This window comes from Mus pahari, chromosome 14 (genome assembly GCF_900095145.1).
Source record: "Mus pahari chromosome 14, PAHARI_EIJ_v1.1, whole genome shotgun sequence".
Classification (NCBI taxonomy): Eukaryota; Metazoa; Chordata; class Mammalia; order Rodentia; family Muridae; genus Mus; species Mus pahari.
The window spans coordinates 54,317,881-54,336,946 of NC_034603.1; the positions used below are offsets into that span (position 1 = coordinate 54,317,881).

General features: G+C 40.0%; 1 protein-coding gene across 1 annotated transcript in view; it reads right to left on the reverse strand.

Annotated features, from left to right (window-relative positions):
• The window catches only part of Vmp1 (vacuole membrane protein 1), a 96,766-nt gene that overhangs the window by 75,870 nt on the left and 1,830 nt on the right, over positions 1-19,066 (reverse strand). Inside the window, exons 2-4 of the mRNA XM_021211983.2 lie at positions 4,474-4,575; positions 2,973-3,108; positions 1,636-1,726 (exon numbers count right to left, since the gene is read on the reverse strand). Of these exons, the coding sequence (XP_021067642.1) occupies positions 1,636-1,726; positions 2,973-3,108; positions 4,474-4,549 (303 nt within the window). The 5' untranslated portion in view covers positions 4,550-4,575. The remainder of the gene's footprint in view (positions 1-1,635; positions 1,727-2,972; positions 3,109-4,473; positions 4,576-19,066) is intronic.

Here is a 19,066-nt window from a genome sequence, read left to right on the forward strand (position 1 = left end):
GACTTCAAGGAGGAGAGTTGTCTGTAGAAAAAAAAAAAAAAAAAAAAAAAAAAAAATCCAAAAACAAACAAACAAACAAAAAAAAAGAAAAAAAGAAAAGAAAGAACTGACTTATTTCTAGACAAATTCCTCAGTGTTAGTCAATATAATAAGGGAGTAGAGAGGTTATAGAGTTGCTGGATGCTTGCTGTATGCTTGCTGTGCTTGCCTGCCTGCCTTTCTTCCTTCCTTCCTTCCTTCTTTGTTTTATAAGACAGGGTTTCTCTGCATAGCTTTGGATGTCCTGGAACTAACTCTGTAGATCAGGCTGGCTTTCAACTCACAGGGATCCACCTGCCTCTGGAGTGCTGGTATTAAAAGGGTATGCACCATGGTTATTTACTTATTTGGTAAGAGGCAGAATTTCACTGTGTACCTGTAGCTAGCCTAGGACTCTGTTAAACAGACTGTCTTTAAACTCACAGTGATTCCCCCTGCTTCTGTTGTGCTTACTGGCATGAGACACCATGGACAGCTTGGCTGTAAAGTGTCTTACCAAGTATCTTAGGGTTTCACTGCTGTGAACAGACACCATGACCAAGGCAAGTCTTATAAGGACAACATTTAATTGGGGCTGGTTTACAGGTTCAGAGGTTCAATCCAGTATCATCAAGGCGGGAACATGGCAGTATCCAGGCAGGCATAGTACAGGAGGAACAGAGAGTTCTACATCTTTATCTGAAGGCTGCTAGCAGAATACTGACTTCCAGGCATCTAGGGTGAGGGTCTTAAGCCCACGACCACAGTGAAACACCTACTCCAACAAGGCCATACCTCCTAATAGTGCCACTCCCTGGGCCAAGCATATACAAACCATCATGCCAAGATATAAAGATTCCTATACAAAATGCATTGAAAATTACTTAAAAACAACAAAAACCCTCTGTGACATTAGAATAATTACTTTAAAATGATAGCTTCTAAAAAACATTTCCTATTAGAATAGATTAATACTTCACTATTTTAATGAAAATGTGCTAGCCAGGCGTGGTGGCGCACGCCTTTAATCCCAGCACTCTGAAGGCAGAGGCAGGCGGGTTTCTGAGTTCGAGGCCAGCCTGGTCTACAAAGTAAGTTCCAGGACAGCCAGGGCTACAGAGAAACCCTGTCTCGAAAACCCAAAAATAAATAAATAAATTAATTAATTAATTTTAAAAAAAAAAAGAAAAGAAAATGTGCTGACAAATGTTACTTCCTTATTTTCCCATCAGTACTATGACTATTGACTGCAGGGAAATGAATATACCTTTCACAGACATAAAACCTCTCAATCTAGGATGAAATCTGTTTGGACAGATCAGAAAGGCATACAGTAGACATTATGAAGACATTGTGGTAAAGATGAAAGGATCCATGCTGTTTTGACTAAATACAAAAAAAGCTAGCTTAAATCTTTGAAGGTAAAACAGTATCCTAAATACCAAAATAACATTGAACAGCTATGAGACAGTGCTTGGGTATTTTTAGCACATGGAATAAGACATTAAGATACCAGTTATCAGTATGCTTAAAATGTTGAGGGTATAAATTCTATGAACTCTGAATTAGTCTGATTCTGAAATGTGTGAGTACAGAATGGGAACCGCAGCACCGTACCTGTTGGTGCGCTCCTTCCACATAATACGTAGCTACAAGCGCAGCAAGCAGCAGTAAAAAGGACACCACAATGCTTTGACGATGCCACAATCTTAAAAAGAAATGGAAAAAAAAACAACCCGTCACATTAATCTTACAATCTGTAGAAACAGCCTTTGGAATAGACAGAGTCAGTGAAGGTACGCAGGGCCAGAACCTGGATTATCATACAGCCACACTCTTACTCAGCCTTTCTCCACCCAAAGCCTCATCTGGCTTGCACCTGATCTTTGAATTTGGAGAGGCACAACAGGAAAAGTGCCGGCTTTCTAGCCACGAACTGGGTTGCCCAGTGGGGAGTGCTCTTTTAGCAAGACATTTAACCAATCTGATTTGCACTTTTGCCTTTAAGAATCATAATACTCGGTCGGGCTGGAGAGATGGCTCAGAGGTTAAGAGCGCCGACTGTTGTTCTGAAAGTTGTGTGTTCAAATCCCAGCAACCATATGATGGCTCACAACCATCCGTAATGAGATCTGATGCCCTCTTCTGACAGCTACAGTGTACTTACATATAATAAATAAATAAAAAAATCTTAAAAAAAAATCATAATACTTATATATTTGCTTGTTTTCCTTTGTAGGGCTTCTAGAGGAATGAAATAAGCTGAAATTTGTCACAAAATGTTTTATAAATGTTAAATACAACAAAATTGTAAGATAACAATATAGATTCTTTAAAAGGACAAGAAAATAATAAGATGTGAAATTGCTCTCTGCCATATTTAAAACAGCTAGATGCAAGGGGTTTAAAAGACAGGACATATTTTATGGCAGAGCTCTTTTTCCCTGGCTGTCAATAAAGCAGGCCTGGTTTCTTTTTAAGATAAAATCCAGTGGGAACAACCATTACCTTTTCCATGTTTCCCCTAGAAGACAACAAGAGCAGGCAGTCACCTGCAATAACCTATCAAGTAAATAACATCTCCTCACTCATCTTTCCTCAAACTGAATATCCCAATCTATTGCTCTCCATTTGGGGTGGGGTGAGGTGGGTGGCAGAGTCTTTATGTTGCCCAGGCTGATCTTTAAGTACACAGCAGAGGGAGATCTTGGAAAACTGATTCTTATGTGGTGATGGCTTTGTGCTTGAGAGGCATGCACTCTAACTGAGCTACATCCCCATCCCTAGTCTAATTCTTTTTAAACTATAGGAAGGAAAACAAATGTTCCTATGATAATGTTCTAAATTTAATTAATCCGTTTTGGTGAAACAGATGGCAGGGAGTAGGAGACAGCTAAGGACTTCTAAAATTAGTAAATACGATTTATATAAAAAGTAGTAAGAAAGCTCTTTACTTTGAGGTCCATTCCTTCAAAACTACAAGAGTTTCCAGAGAGAAATACTGCAAGGTAATGAGTGGCTGTCTCCACAGGACAATATTCTGTCTTTCTTCCCGATCCCTTCTCTTCTTCTCATGAACTGAAGAGGGGTCTGAAAAACAACAGCATGGAAGTTAAAGGAGAATCCCTAACATCTGTGCTACCGTTTTCAAAGAATAAAAACGACCCACCCTGCTGTCTTGTATCTCTAATAGCATAAAAATACCTCAAAAGTATAAGTGAGATTTAACATTGTGACCATGCAAATCTAAGGAGTTCAAAGTACCAAACTCAGATCGACCTTCTGTAGAGGAGGCAATTTATAGAACAGAACTCTGGTCTCTGAAATCTTAACAAAAGAACAAGGATTGTAGTAGGTTCCTGTACCGAAGTCTCAGTGGCTTCTCACCTGTCTGTACATCTTTGCCTATCTCTTTCCACTCCATCAGTTGCAGCTCTGCAGAGTATTCTTAGTTATCACAGAAGGATGGTATAATGTATGACTGCTTAGAAACAAAGTTTCATACATGTCCCAGGTAACCATTCACAGCAAGCCCAATAATCCTGAGAAATGGAAACTAGTCCAAACAGTCAGAAATAAAACTAACTGTCATGGTTGCTGCTTCTTTTTGATGATGAGGACTGAATCCAGGATTTTACACACGCTGTGCGTGTCCTCTGTGCACTGGCCCTAGATCTGTTATATTCCCATCAATATTACCGAGGCAGCAACAACAAACCCTGCAAAAACAAAACACACACACACAAACACACACACAAATAAATCATGTTCTTTACTAATTCATAGCATGTATCCTACACAAATGGCACTAAGAATTTATCAGTTGATGGCCTGTCATAGTGGAACATGCCTTTAATCTTAGCACTTGGAGGCACATAGATCTCTGTGAGTTCAGAGGCAAGCTTGGCCTACAAAGTGAGTTCTAGGCTGTTGCAAAGAAACCCCATCTTGAAATGTACCTCCCTCCCCTCACAAAAAAAAAAAAAAAAAAAAAAAAAACAAAAACAAAAAAATCTGTGATTAAAAGCACTGACTGCAAAATATTAAGAAAACACTATTTCTGGGTCGGTTTGCGAACACAAATCTCCTATCACTTTTCATAACAAGAATTCAAAAAAAAAAAACCCCCCCCCTCACAAAAAAAAAAAAAAAAAAAGAACCAACTAGAATCCAGCAGTTGTACTTGGATTCAAACTACAAATCTGGAAAATGATATGTGTAGGTTAGGTATTTCTTCTGCAATAGAATTCACTATGTAGAACAGACTGGTGTCGAACTCACAGACATCTGCCTGCCTGTACAAGCATTAAAGGGACACACCATCCCAAAATGCAGAGGCAAACTACTTGGTTAGTGTAAGGATTAAGTGAGGAAATTCATGTGAAGTCCCAGAAGAATGACACTCATCAAACGCCCTGGGACAGTTTGCTGTTGGTGCAGCCACATGGTCCTTACCTGTGAAACTTCCATTGTGCTGATCCTTATTCATTGCTACACGTCTCTGGTCACAATTTTTTCCATTCTCTGCCATTTCATAGATCAGTAACTCTGGAGGCGCTAATACAGAAAATAAAGCCCAGCAACACATTAGATTCTTCTTTGCACAGACTAAAACTGAATACAGGAGCAACATGGCATATATCCCAAATGCTAATTGTATGATATGTTAACACTATTATGTTAAAATTCTCTTTTATAGCAAAGAGTTTTATAAACAATTTATATAATCCCACACAAAACTTGTAATAAGGATAAACAAACAAATAAGCAAGCAAGCTTGTGGTTATAAACCTTTTCTCAATAGTTATTCAAGGGCTGGAGAGATGGCTTAGTGGTTAAGAGCATTGGCTGCTCTTCCAGAGAGAGGACCTGGGTTCAATTCCTAGCACCCACATGGTAGCTCAAAACTCTCCTTAACCAGTTCCAGGGGAACTGGTACCTTCATATACTTATATGCAGATAAACACCAATGCAAATGGAATTTTAAAAAAAGTTATTACAGTGTTTTTTTTTTTTTTTCCAGATTAAAATTTGGGAAGCACTATTCACAGAATAAAGGTATCAAGAACTTTTACCTTCAAATATTGATAAAGTATAGATTTAATATCTAATTAAAGGTAATCTATACAACACACAAATACATATAACCTCATCTTTGTTGGGATGGGATGGGTGTGTGCACGGGCCAGAGGTAGGCATCAGCTTGTCTTCCCCCATTGCTCTATACTTTATTTTCTTGAGTCAGGACCCAGAGTTCATTGCTGCAGCTAGCCTGGCTGACCAAGTTCCAGAGATCAGTTGTCTCAGCACTCCCTAGCACTGGGTTACAGACATGCCTAGCTCTTATACCGGTGCTGGAGATCTGAACTCCTAGCCTTATGGCTGCATGGCAGGTACTTTATCTGCCATATCTTTCATTTGAATCCAATGTATATTACCTAACATAATGAAGATGAGCTGGAGTATTATGGCGGCTCAAAGCATAATACACTCTGAGTTTGGGTTTATAAATTTATGTCAAATTTCTGTGACTATATTGTCAAAAAACAATATAGCACATGTCATTACTATAAAAGAATGACAAAGTTATTTTGTGAAAACATAAAATCAGGGGTTGGAGAGATGGCTCAGCAGTTAAGAGCACTGACTGCTCTTCCAGAGGTCATAAGTTCACTTCCCAGCAACCACACGGTGGCTTCTTCCCCAGTGCCCTCTTCTGGTGTGTTTGAAGACAGCTACAGTGTACTTAGTAAAATAAATAAATAAATCTTTAAAAAAAGTGAAAAAATAAAATCAGAGCATCAAAATAGCTTAAAGTGGAGGTCTAATATTAACAAAGTATACTGAGGGTGTCTGAAACAGCACTGTCTACAGGAATGAAGGATTATCTATCTATCTATCTATCTATCTATCTATCTATCTATCTATCTATCTTCAAAGACAGGGTTTCTCTATGTAGCCTTGGCTGTCCTGGAACTTACTTTATAGACGAGGCTAGCCTTGAACTCACAGAGATGCTCTTGCCTCTGCCCAAGTGCTGAGTGTAAAGGAGTGCACTACCACTACGCAGCCCTTCTAGTTACTTAACTTGAAGCTATACATAAGTTTTGAAGATGCTTGAAAGTATGGAGGTGTGGATTTAGCCAACCCCATAGCCAACCATCAATAGATAGATAGATAGATAGATAGATCGATCGATCGATAGGTAGATAGATAGATAGATAGATAGATAGAAAGATCTCACGACAAGTTTGATCGATTTAGGGTGAAAAGAACAGAGCATAAACTGGGAATGGCGATGCACACTTAAACACCAACACTCGGGAGGCAGAGCAGAAAGACCGCCGCATATGTGGGGCCAGCCTGGACTACATACCGAGTTCCAGTCGATGTTGAGACCATGAAGCCTTGAACACCCTCCAGCACGCACGCACTCGTGCTCTCACACACGCATGCTTGCATTAGGAAGCAAAGTCCCATCACTACCCACTCCTACAAAACCATTCTGCTAATCAAACTTATTCCCCCTATTTATTCTTTCACATAGTATTATCTTGAATAGACAAAAGCGTTTTATTCAAAACAACTTAGGTCCATTTAAGGTAGAATCTAATAATAATGGTATTATGGAATTAAAGGTTTTGTTTTTGAAATATTGTAACAGGAATTATTTCAATAAATAATCTCTTCTTATACAATATACTAAAAAAAACTTTCTGACATTTATTTCTCAAAAATGTTCTCTATAATAAAACATAAAATAATATGGATTTTATTTGTTAGAAATAATCCAGAGAACTTAGTTTTGTTTAGTCAGTCTAGTTCTTCACATAAGAACAAATTCAGTTTTAACAAGTTTTTAAAAACCTGTATTATTTCCCAAAGAAGAATAAAGGTGAATAAACTATGAAAAAGGGGTTCTGTACAGTTAAATTATAAACACATCAGAACCTCCTGGGAGTTGAGGACATGGCTCTGTGGTAAAGCACTGGCCTTAACACAGTCAAAGCCTCGTGTGTGACAGCCAGTGTCACAGGCAAACAAAACAAACCTTCCTTTTGCATTCTGACCATTTCTAAGATGGTGGTGTGGTGATACACACCCATAACCCCACACTTGTGTGACTAAAGCAGGAGACTGAAGACAGTCCCCGCTACATACTCAGATCTTGTCAATAGAAATTAATTCCTAATTTAGAACATAATTTTTTTGCCACACACATTGCAGAACTCTGCAAAGCTGCCACGTCTCCAAGACCACTCTGTAATCTTAAGGTGAGCCAGAAAAACTAGACATAGGTGGAAAAATAAAAATACAACAGGAACAGCCAGTTTTTCATAAATATCTATTAAGTGTTCATTGGTTCTAGTTATTATCCGAGATGCCAAACCTCAGCCTTTTAACTGATAGTCATCATTTTCTTAGCTATAAACGTAGTTTCTTTTTCTTTTCTTTTCTTTTCTTTTCTTTTCTTTTCTTTTCTTTTCTTTTCTTTTCTTTTCTTTTCTTTTCTTTTTTGGTTTTTTGAAACAGGGTTTCTCTGTGTAGCCCTGGCTGTCCTGGAACTCACTCTGCAGACCAGGCTGGCCTTGAACCAGAAATCCACCTGCCTCTGCCTCCCAAGTGTTGGTATTAAAGGTGTGCACCACCACTGCCCAGCTAACCAGCTAACGTTAATTTCTTTTTGTGGATGTGTGGCACTCCTGGGAATGATCATGGGACACCACGCATGTGAGACAAACACTTCCACTGACCTACAGCCTCAGCCCTTCATTTTGTACACAAAAACAGAGGAGAACCCTCAGTCCTTGTGCTACTAAACCTACTAAACATACTCCCACCCACCTGAGCACAGACTTACCCCATCAAAGGCCTGTGGGGAACACAAATTCCATACTAACCCCTTTCACCTTTTTTAGGGACTTAGCTCCCTCAGTTCTCTCTGTGATCAATCTTGGCTTCTTTATCTCTTGCAAATAAATATCATCTAGTACTTCCCATTTCTGTCCTGCACAGTCTCCATTTCCTCAGCAGCAAATCTCTACTGCAGTGAGCCTTCTGACTTCACTTCTGACTCCAGGAAATCAAGAAATGTCTTTCATCCAGAATAACAGTATCTTATGGAGCCTCTTACCTAGCGGGGGCAGGCAATCACTCTCTGTAGGGTCTGCTCTCCTCCCCACTTCTCTGCATACTCTGCTGACAGCTCTTTCTGCTTCTACTCTTGGAGTTATTCAATGCCTCCTTCCAAGTTCCTTTTTGCATTCTCTTCACACTCTCTCCCTAATGATGTCATCTAGTCACTCGGCCTTAAATACCCTCAACATAGTGACAATTCTCTTCCTCTCAAAAGTGGGATGTTCTGCATGACAGTGCCTTATGAATATTCTGTAAGAATGATCAGATCACAGAAGGACTCAAGTATTCAAGTCTAACTGACTCCTATAATGCACACACAGGCAGGCAGAAGTCAAGTGACTCAGGTAATGTCACAGAACAAGTTACAACAAACCTAAGATCAGTAACCAGACACAACATGGTCTGCAAATACCCAGATACTACATGGTCAGCTACAACATGGCCTGCAGAAGCAGTACAAAGTGTGCTGACCTGTTGGCAAGACACTTTCCTTCAAACTAAATATAGATTATTACTTGGAGGATTTTGAAAGAAACAATCTCAATCTATGTATTTCTCTTTTTATTAGAAAATTAGTATTTTGGTTTATAAGATTGGTTGGAATAATTCTAACCCCTACAGGCCATTCAGCTACGTTTATTAACTCATTTTTTTCTTTTCTTTCTTCTTTCTTTTTTTCTCCCCTTCCTTCCTTCCCATCTTCTTCTTCTCCTTCCTTTTTAAGATTTATTATGTATATGAGTGCTCTGTCTTCAGACACACCAGTACAGGGCATCAGATCCTATTACAGGTGGTGTGAGCCACCGTGTGGTTGCTAGGACCTGAACTCAGGACCTCTGGAAAAGCAACCAGTACTCTTAACTTCGGAGTCATCTCTCCAGCCCTGTTTTGTTTGTTTTGTTTTCTGATATATATTTTCTCTGTGTAGCCCTAACTGTCCTGGAACTCCCTCTGTAGATGAGGCTGGCTTTGAACTCACATAGATATCTGCCTCTGCTGCAACTAAGTTAGTGAACTGCAAAGCCATGGCTCAGTCCCTGTTCTAGATGCCCTGAGAGGACACAAGCATCTACCTACATACCTAACTACCTTTTGTCTTTGCTGCTTGTGTTTTCAAGCTTAGGTGGGTGGATACCACTCTAGAATCTACACATCCTATTAATATCACTCGTCGTCTCACTTGTTAGAGACACAGGGAAATTTGTTCCTGAAAGTTTCCAATATGTTCTGATTAATTTGACACCACATTAGGAGGAGAATTATTTCAATCATGTATTCTATGCCTACTTCCCAAGACAGAACTTAGTTATATTCTACCTCATTTTTACTTCCCTTCTCATCTTAAAATAGTGTAAATTTTTTTGTTTTGTTTTGTTTTGTTTTGTTTTTTTGAGACAGGGTTTCTCTGTATAGCCCTGGCTGTCCTGGAACTCACTTTGTAGACCAGGCTGTCCTGGAACTCAAAAATCCGCCTGCCTCTGCCTCCCGAGTGCATGTAAACTTTTTATAGCCAGAAAAGAAAAAAAAAAAAAAAACATCATTTTCACTTAAGTCTCTCCTAAATTTTTCTTTAATAAAAAAACGTATACACATGTTTGTTTTGCCTGCATGTATGTCTGTGCATCAGATGTATGGAGTGCCTATGGAGACCAGAAGAGTTACATGCCCTGGAACTGGAGTTACAGATAGTTATGAGCCACTATGTTGGTGCTGGGAATTGAACTGGGGTCCTCTGCAAGAGCAGTCAGTGTTCTTAACTGCTGATTCATTCTAGCCCATAGTTTTTTCTCTTTCAAGTGTTTCTTTGGGTAATTTAAGCTTTTGCATTTGAAACTATTTGTATAACATGCCCATCTTAATTCCATTTCATCTTTAAATGTTTTTCTTTTGCCTTGGGGGATTGTCTGTAAGCTAGTTTTGCTATTTCAAGAGGAAGTATATAGATCTAGGCATACTGATTTATTCCTGTATTCCCAGCTTTTGAAAAGCTAAGGCCATGAAATACATAATCAGTTCTATGCCAGAATGTGCTAGTGTGAGATCCTATCTTGACAAAACAAAACAAGGCAAAACACATGATGACACAAACGTGTAATCCCAGCACTCAGGAGGCAAAGCCTGGGGAAACCTCACAAGTTTCAGGCTAGCCAGAGCCAGAACATGTCACCAAAAAGCAAAAAACAAAACAAAAAACCCAACAACAATCAAATTACATTTAAGTGCCCTGCATAATGACTTGACAGGAGCAGTATTTCTCCAAGCCCCGCTTTCCCCAATAACAATAATAACCAATAACAACAACAACATTTCCCGTGAATAGGTGATTTGCCAGCATGTATCTAAGGAGACTGCAGAGGGTGTTGGATCTCCTGGAGCCACAATTGCAGGTAGTTGTGTGCTACCACGTAGTTCTGGGACCCAAACCTAACCCTCTGGAAGGACAAGTGCTCTTAGCTGTGGAGTCAATGCTCTAGCCCCTTCCCATCCATCCCTTGAAAGTAAATCACATGCGTACCACCCTCCTTATTCCCTTACAGGAATTTGCTTTCTACACTTTTCTACACTATACACAAGCCTACATAACTTGTTTTTACAAGTAACAGAAGAACAGAAGTAACAGAAGCACCCATAGAATCAGAACTCTTTGCTTGTTCTTCAATCCCCCCACAATCTAAACATTTTGAAATGTACTAAAAGAACAATTTATTCAAAGCCATTTGAAGTGGGGCAGTGGTGGGGCATCCCTTTAATCCCAGCACTTGGGAAGCAGAGGCAAGCAGATCTTTCTGAGTTCCAGGCCAGTCTGGTCCACAGACTTGAAGTTACCTCCCCACCACAAATTTATTTGAGGATAAAAGCCTACGGGGTGGAGGGGGAGGCTGGAGAGATGGCCCAGTAGTTAAGAGCACTGGTGCTCTTCCAAAAGATCCAAAGTTCAGTTCCCAGCACCCATATAGCAGCTCACAACTGCTTATAACTTCAGTTCTAGGGGATCCGATGACTTCTTCTAGCTTCCATGGGCACAAAGCACACATGATACATAAACATGCATGTAGACAAATAGCCATAAACATAAAAATAACGTAAATTGAGCGTTCACAGTCTTCTTTGCTTTTTGTTTTTCAAGACAGGGTTTCTCTGTGCAGTCCTGGCTTTCCTGGAACTCATTCTATAGACCAGGCTAGCCTCGAACTCAGAAATCTGCCTGCATCTGCCTCCCAAGTGCTGGGATTAAAGTCCTAAGCCACCACTGCCCAAAGTAACATAAATTGAGCTGTAGTGGTGCATATCTTTAATCACAGCACTTGGGAGGCAAAGGCAGATAGATCGGAGTTCAAAGCCAGTCTGATCTACAAAGTGAGTTTGAGGATAGCCAGGGTCACACAGAGGAATTCTTTGTCTAGAAAAACAAACTCAGGCTGGAGAGATGGCTCAGTGGTTAAAAGCACCGACTGCTCTTCCAAAGGTCCTTAGTTCAAATCCCAGCAACCACATGGTGGCTCACAACCATTGTAATGAGATCTGACGCCCTCTTCTGGTGCATCTGAAGACAAGTACAGTGTACTTAGATATAATAATAAATAAATTAAAAAATATATATATAAAAAAAGAAAAACAACCTCTTTTTTTTTTAATGTAAGAACCTTACAAAGGTAGGATAAGATGAAATAACAAGCCACTTTTCACAATTCAATGTAGTAGGATCAATTTTGGATTATGTATCATGAAATACTGTCAAGTTCCTGAATATGCAAGTAAATCCAAAGGATTCCTGCTCTGTTTAAAAATCAGAATGTCCTCAAGCAGGAACCCAGCATAAATTCTTGACCTTCAGTGTAGCCTACTTTGCAGTGAGGTCATACAGCACGTTAGTTTTGCTCACAGAGCAAGGCTCCTAAATTAAACTTTATATTCCTTACAATAATTCAATTTGTGGATTAGGTCAGAAGACAGGAGTAGAACAGAAACATAACCCAGAATATCAAACAACATTTCAGATACAAGAAATACCTTTAAGGCTTTTTAAAATAAAGGTTTGGTGTTGAAACACGTGCTGTTTTTGTCAGTTTCTGGCAGAAATACTTAGAAAGCAGTGCTGTCAGCTCACAAAGGGCCTTTGTAGGCTGTATGTTCAGTGCTAAGACTATAATACTCTATTCATTTAAAACATTAGCCCCATTTATAATACAAAAACAATACAAAACAAAATTATTTAGTTTTTGGGTCCCCCAAGGAGGAGGGGGGGTCCCGCCAAGTTAGCATCAACCTAAAAGCAGTACCAGATGCAACACGGTCTTTTTTTTTTTTTTTTTTTTTTTTTTTTTTTTTTTTGGTTTTTCAAGACAGGGTTTCTCTGTATAGCCCTGGCTGACCTGGAACTCACTCTGTAGACCAGGCTGGCCTCGAACTCTGAAATCGGCCTGCCTCTGCCTCCCAAGTGCTGGGATTAAAGGCGTGTGCCACCACGCCCGGCTCAACACGGTCTTAAACATAGTATGGAGTATGCTTCATGTAGGCAAGATGCTTCTCTTCCCTAAAACTAAAGCAAGATGGCTCAGTGGGTACAGGCGCTTGCCACCAAGGCAGATGAGCTGAATTTAATCCCAGGTCCCACATAGTAAAAGGAGAGAACTGACTCCTGCAAGTTGTCCCCTGACTGCCACAGACATGCTCTGGCATGCATGCACAGATCCACATACAAATGTGTGTATGGAATCAGACACAATATTGTGATGACACAATAAGATAACAAGAGAAAAGAAAAGTAAAAGTACTAGGCCCACTGACTCTCATTTTCTTGGGAACATTGTTCCATAATTAAATTAACATCCTTTGAAGCCAGGTTCTAAATGAACCTCAGTTTTTCACTGGAGCCATACAAGGATGTCAGTTTAGGAATTCAACCTTTCAGTTACCTTCCTGCTTTCAGAAGTATCTAACCTTGAGCAGAATGCTATGTATATCTAGTTATAGTCCACTTCTAGAATAGCTACAGATTCCCTAAAGCTCTAAAGATTAAACACCTGCAAAACTGAGCTTTAGAACCTGGATAAGCAATGGAAGCAAGAGGTGAACCCCAACTCAATGCACACTATCAAAGAAATTACCAGGCAACCAGATGGAGTAGACAACAGAAACGGTCACATGGTTATGCCAGATAAAGAATGTGTTTTCTGAAAATACATCATTTGATGGGGAATGCATGGGAAATCCCTTAAATGTTTTTAACTCAATTTCTTAAGTCTTGGGGAATTAAAGACAGGCTTGCTATACAGATCAGACTGGCCTCAAATTGTTGACCATTAGCCTGCTCATCCTCCCTCCTGAGTGCTGGGGTTCTATGCACACATGTTTTGAATCTGAGAGGGATCCTAAAACGAATACTTTTGGATGCATAGAATGACAGTACCACAATGTCTTGCTTCCATCTGTCCCTTACTTTCCTAGTACTATCCTTGCTAGACATAGCCACTGTATCAGCTTTTTAAACACTAACTTTATTCTTTTTAGATTCACTAACTTTTATATGTATGAATGCCTGTATGTATGTATGTATGTATGTATGTATGTATACCATGCATGTTCCTGGTGCCAGCAAAGGTCAGTTCCTTTAGAACTGGTGTTAGAAACAGTTGTGAACCAGTATGTGGATGCTGGGAACCAAATCCAGGTGCCCTAGAGAGCAGACGATGCTCCCTGCTGAGCCGTCTCTCCTGCCCCCCCACATTAGTTTTGCACAGCTGACCATTCATTCTCCTAACACTTTCCCTTTTTCTCTTCATTTGTTTAGTGTATGCCACAGCCCACGTGTACAGATCAGAAAACAATGTGTAGGAGTCTGTTCTCTACTTCCAACATATGGGTTTTGAGAATCGAACCCAGGTGGCAGGTTTGGAAGCAAACACCTGTTGAATTATCTCAAGGACTCCCTCAACACTCCCCCAGGACTGAGTTGGAAGTGGGTGGCACAGTGTGTGAGGGAGATCAGAGGAAAACCTGCAGGAGTTACTTCTCTCCCTACCTAATGTGTGGTGAGTTGCCAGGCTTGGCAGCAAATGCCACTGTCATAGCCTTTTCTTTAACTGATGTTGCACCTCTCCTTTCCCTATCTCCCCCAGTAACCTATCTGGTCCTGCGATTTAAGTTTCTTGATTTATAGTTCTGTTCTGACCTCCAGAGTTATGTATATAATTTTATGACTAGGATGACCCTTCATCTCAAATTTCAAACCCTTTCTTACTCATGCCTACCTCCGTCCTTGTTCTAAAGTTTATTACATTTATTTGCTTGTGTTGTAGGGGAGGGAACTACCCAGGTCACAGTGGGCATGTGAAAGTCAGGACAACTTGGCAGGAGTTGATACTCTCTCCATTATGTGGGTCCCTGGGAGCCTTAAGCTTGGTAGCAGGCTATCTCTCCTGCCTATCTACCTATCTATCTACCTACCTATCTATCTATCTATCCACACACATACACATACACACTCACTTTTGGAGACAGGGATTCTCTGTTTAACTCTGGCTATCCTGGAATTCACTTTATAGATCAGGCCGGTTTTGAAATTATAGACCCACCTGCCTCTCTGCCTCTGGGATTAACACTGTGCACAAATACATCCGGCTTCTACCTAACCTATAATAAACAAACATGGCCTTATCCAAACTTTCCTTCTCCTATTACCTGGAATAACCACCCACCAGTTACTAAACCCAGAAGTTAGTCATTCTTGACTTAAAAAAAAATCATTTCTCTTATTCAAAATCAAGCTGCTTTTCAAGTATATCTACACAGTGTTCTAGATCTTTTTTAAACATTTATTTATGGTTGGTGGGGTGGGGGCAGCGGGTTGGCCTTACAGGGAGCGCATGTGAAGGTCAGAGGGCAATGTGCCAGTCAATTCTCTCTGTCCATGTTCACTATAGGGACTGAACTCAGGCTGTGAGACACGGTAAAAAGCAACTTCACTGTTGCTGCTGAGCCATCTTCTCTCCACCTTGGTCACCCTTCTAGCTTAGGCCATCTAGCTTAGGTGAACTCTATCCTTGCACGGCTGCAGTGGACGTCATTTCTCTCTCCATGAGTGCAAGGCCAGCCTGGACTACAGAGCAAGTTCCAAGACAGCCAGGGCAACATAGAAAAACCCTGTCTCAAAAAACAAAACCAACCAGCCAAACAAACAAAAAGACTATCAACAATAATACAAAATGACAAGGGAATTGCTGCAAAATAATAGTTTTTTTTTTTTTCAATAAGAATCACACATATAACCACACACACACACAAAAAAAGCCAGGCGTGGTGGTTCACATCTTTAATCCCAGTACATGGGAGGCAGAGGCAGGTGAATTTCTGAGTTCAAGGAAAGCCTAGTCTACAGAGTGAGTTCCAGGACAGCCAGGGCTACACAGAGAAACCCTGTCTCAAAAACAAAAACAAAACCAATAAATAAATAAATAGTAAAGAAAGAATCACACATGCTGTAAAACAGTCACAAAAAATGAACATGGAGATACTTACTTATTGAATCTGCATTAGTAATGATTAAATGGCAACGAAGTAAGCAATAAACTTAATGACATGCCTTCCAAAAGGCTGGGAAAGAGTTCTCAGCAACAGCTCAGTGGTCCATAAAATAATGGCAGCCACACTCCCAGCCAGGCAGATGCTAGGCACTGCTCTAAATGCTTGCCTTGAATCTACTCCCTGACCCTTAACACAAAGAAAGGGTACTGACTTCACAGCCTAGATAACAAGAAGTTAAGGAGCCGACTCAGGAGTCATAGTAATTGGCCTGGAATTTGAACCAAAGTTTCAAGTCCCAGTCTCCTTCCTCCCCTCCTGCCTAGACAGGGTTTCTCTGTGTAACCCTGGATGTCCTGGAACTCAGAGATAAACCTGTCCCTGCCTCCTGAGTTCTGGGATTAAAGGTGAGCGCCACCATACCTGACCTTCAACTCCCATTCCTTTTGTAATTAGTTTGGTTCTTCCAGATAAGCTATGAAGATTACAGCTACCCTGAAAGAATCCACAGAGGAGAGAGAATGCCACAACAATCTACACAAGAGTCAGGAGACACTAACATCTGCAGTAATCATAGGGAGATAGACTGGAATCAAATTACTCAAGGGATTGTCACTGCCTAATTTAAATATGCCTAAACTTCAAACATCACCTTTTCGATGGCACAGAAAAGTATCTCCTGTTCAAATATACAAGGAGCGTATTTTTAAATGACTTACTCTTAATTTAGTGCATTGATGTTTGCCTGCTTGTATGTCTGTATGAGAGTGGCAGATCCCCTGGGACTGGAGTTACAGACAACTGTGAGCTGCTGTGTGGGTGCTGGAAATTAAACTCTGGTCCACAGCCAGTGCTTAGCAATTTCTCCAGCTCCTCAAAGAGCATATTTTAAAATGAGCTTTATTTAAGGATTTATATATTACATAACTTCAGTTCAGCAAACTCTATTCAAAGTCACCTTCTTAAACAAATTAAGAGTTTCTAGAGAAAACACACTCTTTAAGTTTAATTAAGCAAGGAGTGGCAATGCCTCCCTTTCAAAGCAGCACTCCCGAGGCAGGTAGATTTCTGTAAGTTTCAGGCCAGCCTGCTCTATATCATGAGTTCCAGGCCAGCTTTCTCCAGCTTTTCTCCAGAAGGAGAAAGCAGTCTATATAATAATAATAATAATAATAATAATAATAATAATAATAATAAACCACACCACCAAAAACCAACCAAAAAAAAACCCCCCCAAAAACAAAACAAAAAACAAAACAAAACAAAACTACCTTCCAAACAAACAAAAAAGTTTTACTCTAGGTGTTGGGGTACAGCCAGCAGTTGAGCCCACAATAGTTGACACAATAGTTCAATTCCTATCTCCTAACAACTTTACTCTAAAAAGCCCTGCACGTCTCCGTGAAAGCAGATTGTTAGCTATCAGAACTGCACAGTGAAGCTATGACTGCTCCACCGCTTCTGGTTTCTCAGGTTTGCTGACCTAGAGTTCACTTCCATCAACAGCACTTAGGAGCCTCGGGCAGCGCGTGCACTGTAATCCCCAGCAGAGGAGAAACTAAATGGCTTCTGTGAGGTTAGTGGAAGTAAAGGTTGAAAACACATCATTCCTTCTTCTATAATGGATATTTACCTAGAATGGTAGTTACAGAAATGACCCTGAAGATAAAAAATTAACAAAATAGAACATCAGATCTACAGTTGTTCAAAAAGTTCTTTATCTCAAGAGGGAAAAAAATGAATACAGGTTTCTCCTATATATCAGCAACACTCAATAAGAGATATGTTACAGGGACTCTGTCACTACTACTAAATGACATTTCACAATACCTGATAGAATGTGATTGTGAACTGAGAATACTCTGGAAAATGTAAGTAATTTTCTTTCCTTACTACATCTGACTGAAGACTTTTAATCTTCTCCTCATGATAGGGTCTTAGCATCCAGTACATCCAGACTGGCTTTGAACTCAATACGCTCCTGCCCCAGTCTTCCAAACACTATGACCACAGGTGGCCCCTCCCTGGCTTTCTTTTCCTGTGACTCTCACTAAGCAGTTTGTGTCTCTACAATTTACAAGATTAAAGAAGGGAGGGGAGCACAAACATACAACACACATCCCTCTTTCACACAAAGCAAGCAGTGTTATATAAACCAGGCTATTGCTAAAGCTTATCAGGACGCCTGAGGACAACTGCAGAGTGGGAAGAACACTTAGGAACTCAGCCTAGTCAGGCTCGGCTCTGCCTACTTTACAAGTCCTCAGGCCAGCAAATTACTGAATGTTTCTGGGTCCTAAGGTTCCCCTCTATTAAATTAGAAGGTGCTACCATGGATTCATAAGACATAACTACAATTCAAAATATTGGTTTCAGTAAATAATGATTCTTACTAAATGTAAGCAAAAGTAGGCTACTCCTAATGATTAGTTAATTATACTTGACTAATTTTTAATTTATGTTCATTGGCGTTCTGCCAGAACAAAAACTTTCATGTCTTCTGTACATGAAATTGGGAATTCTCAGCTAATAATGCATTACTGAAAAAGGTCAGCCTTAAACTCTTAAATGCATAGCTATGCTCATCTTCTAATCACTTACTTATTAACTAAGATGACTAATTTCAGGCCACTCTTGGCTGGCTTTCTTGTGTTCAAAAGTAGGGCAAAAACTATCACCATAAATATGGGTAATAATATATTCAGGTTAATAAAAAGCATGATATAAATCAGCAAGTTTTGCAATACTTCAAAGTAACATATTCTACAGTTACGTATTTCTAGCTCTCTGAACAAAAAGTGATTTCACAAATACCATCTCACTAGACACAATGACAGACATATAAAATACAGTGAGTCCTTTTATCAACACAATCTAGAGCAGCTCTGAATGCTGGGTAACTTGCCAATCATCACTCAGTAAGTGCTGGAGCCCAGACTTTAATCCAGGTCATCTGATTTAAAAATAAATTATCTTTCCGAGTACAGTGGCCTTTAATCTCAGTTCTCAAGAGGCAGAGGCAAGTGGATCTCTTGTGGCTCTGAGGCTACCCAGAGCTATATAGTAAGACCCTGTCTCAAAAATAAAATGAATTGTAATGATCTTCAAAATCCTAAAAAGTAGTGATTTGAGCCAACATTAAGAAATTGTTGGAAGCCAGGCAGTGGTGGCACACACCTTTAATCCCAGCACTTGGGAGGCAGAGACAGGCAGATTTCTGAGTTTGAGGCCAGCCTGGTCTACAGAGTGAGTTCCAGGACAGTTGGGGCTACACAGAGAAACCCTGTCTTGAAAAACCAAAAAAAAAAAAAAAAAAAAAAGGAAAAAAGAAAGAAAAGAAAAACAACTACAAAAAGCAAGCAAGCAAACCAGGGATAACACACCAAAC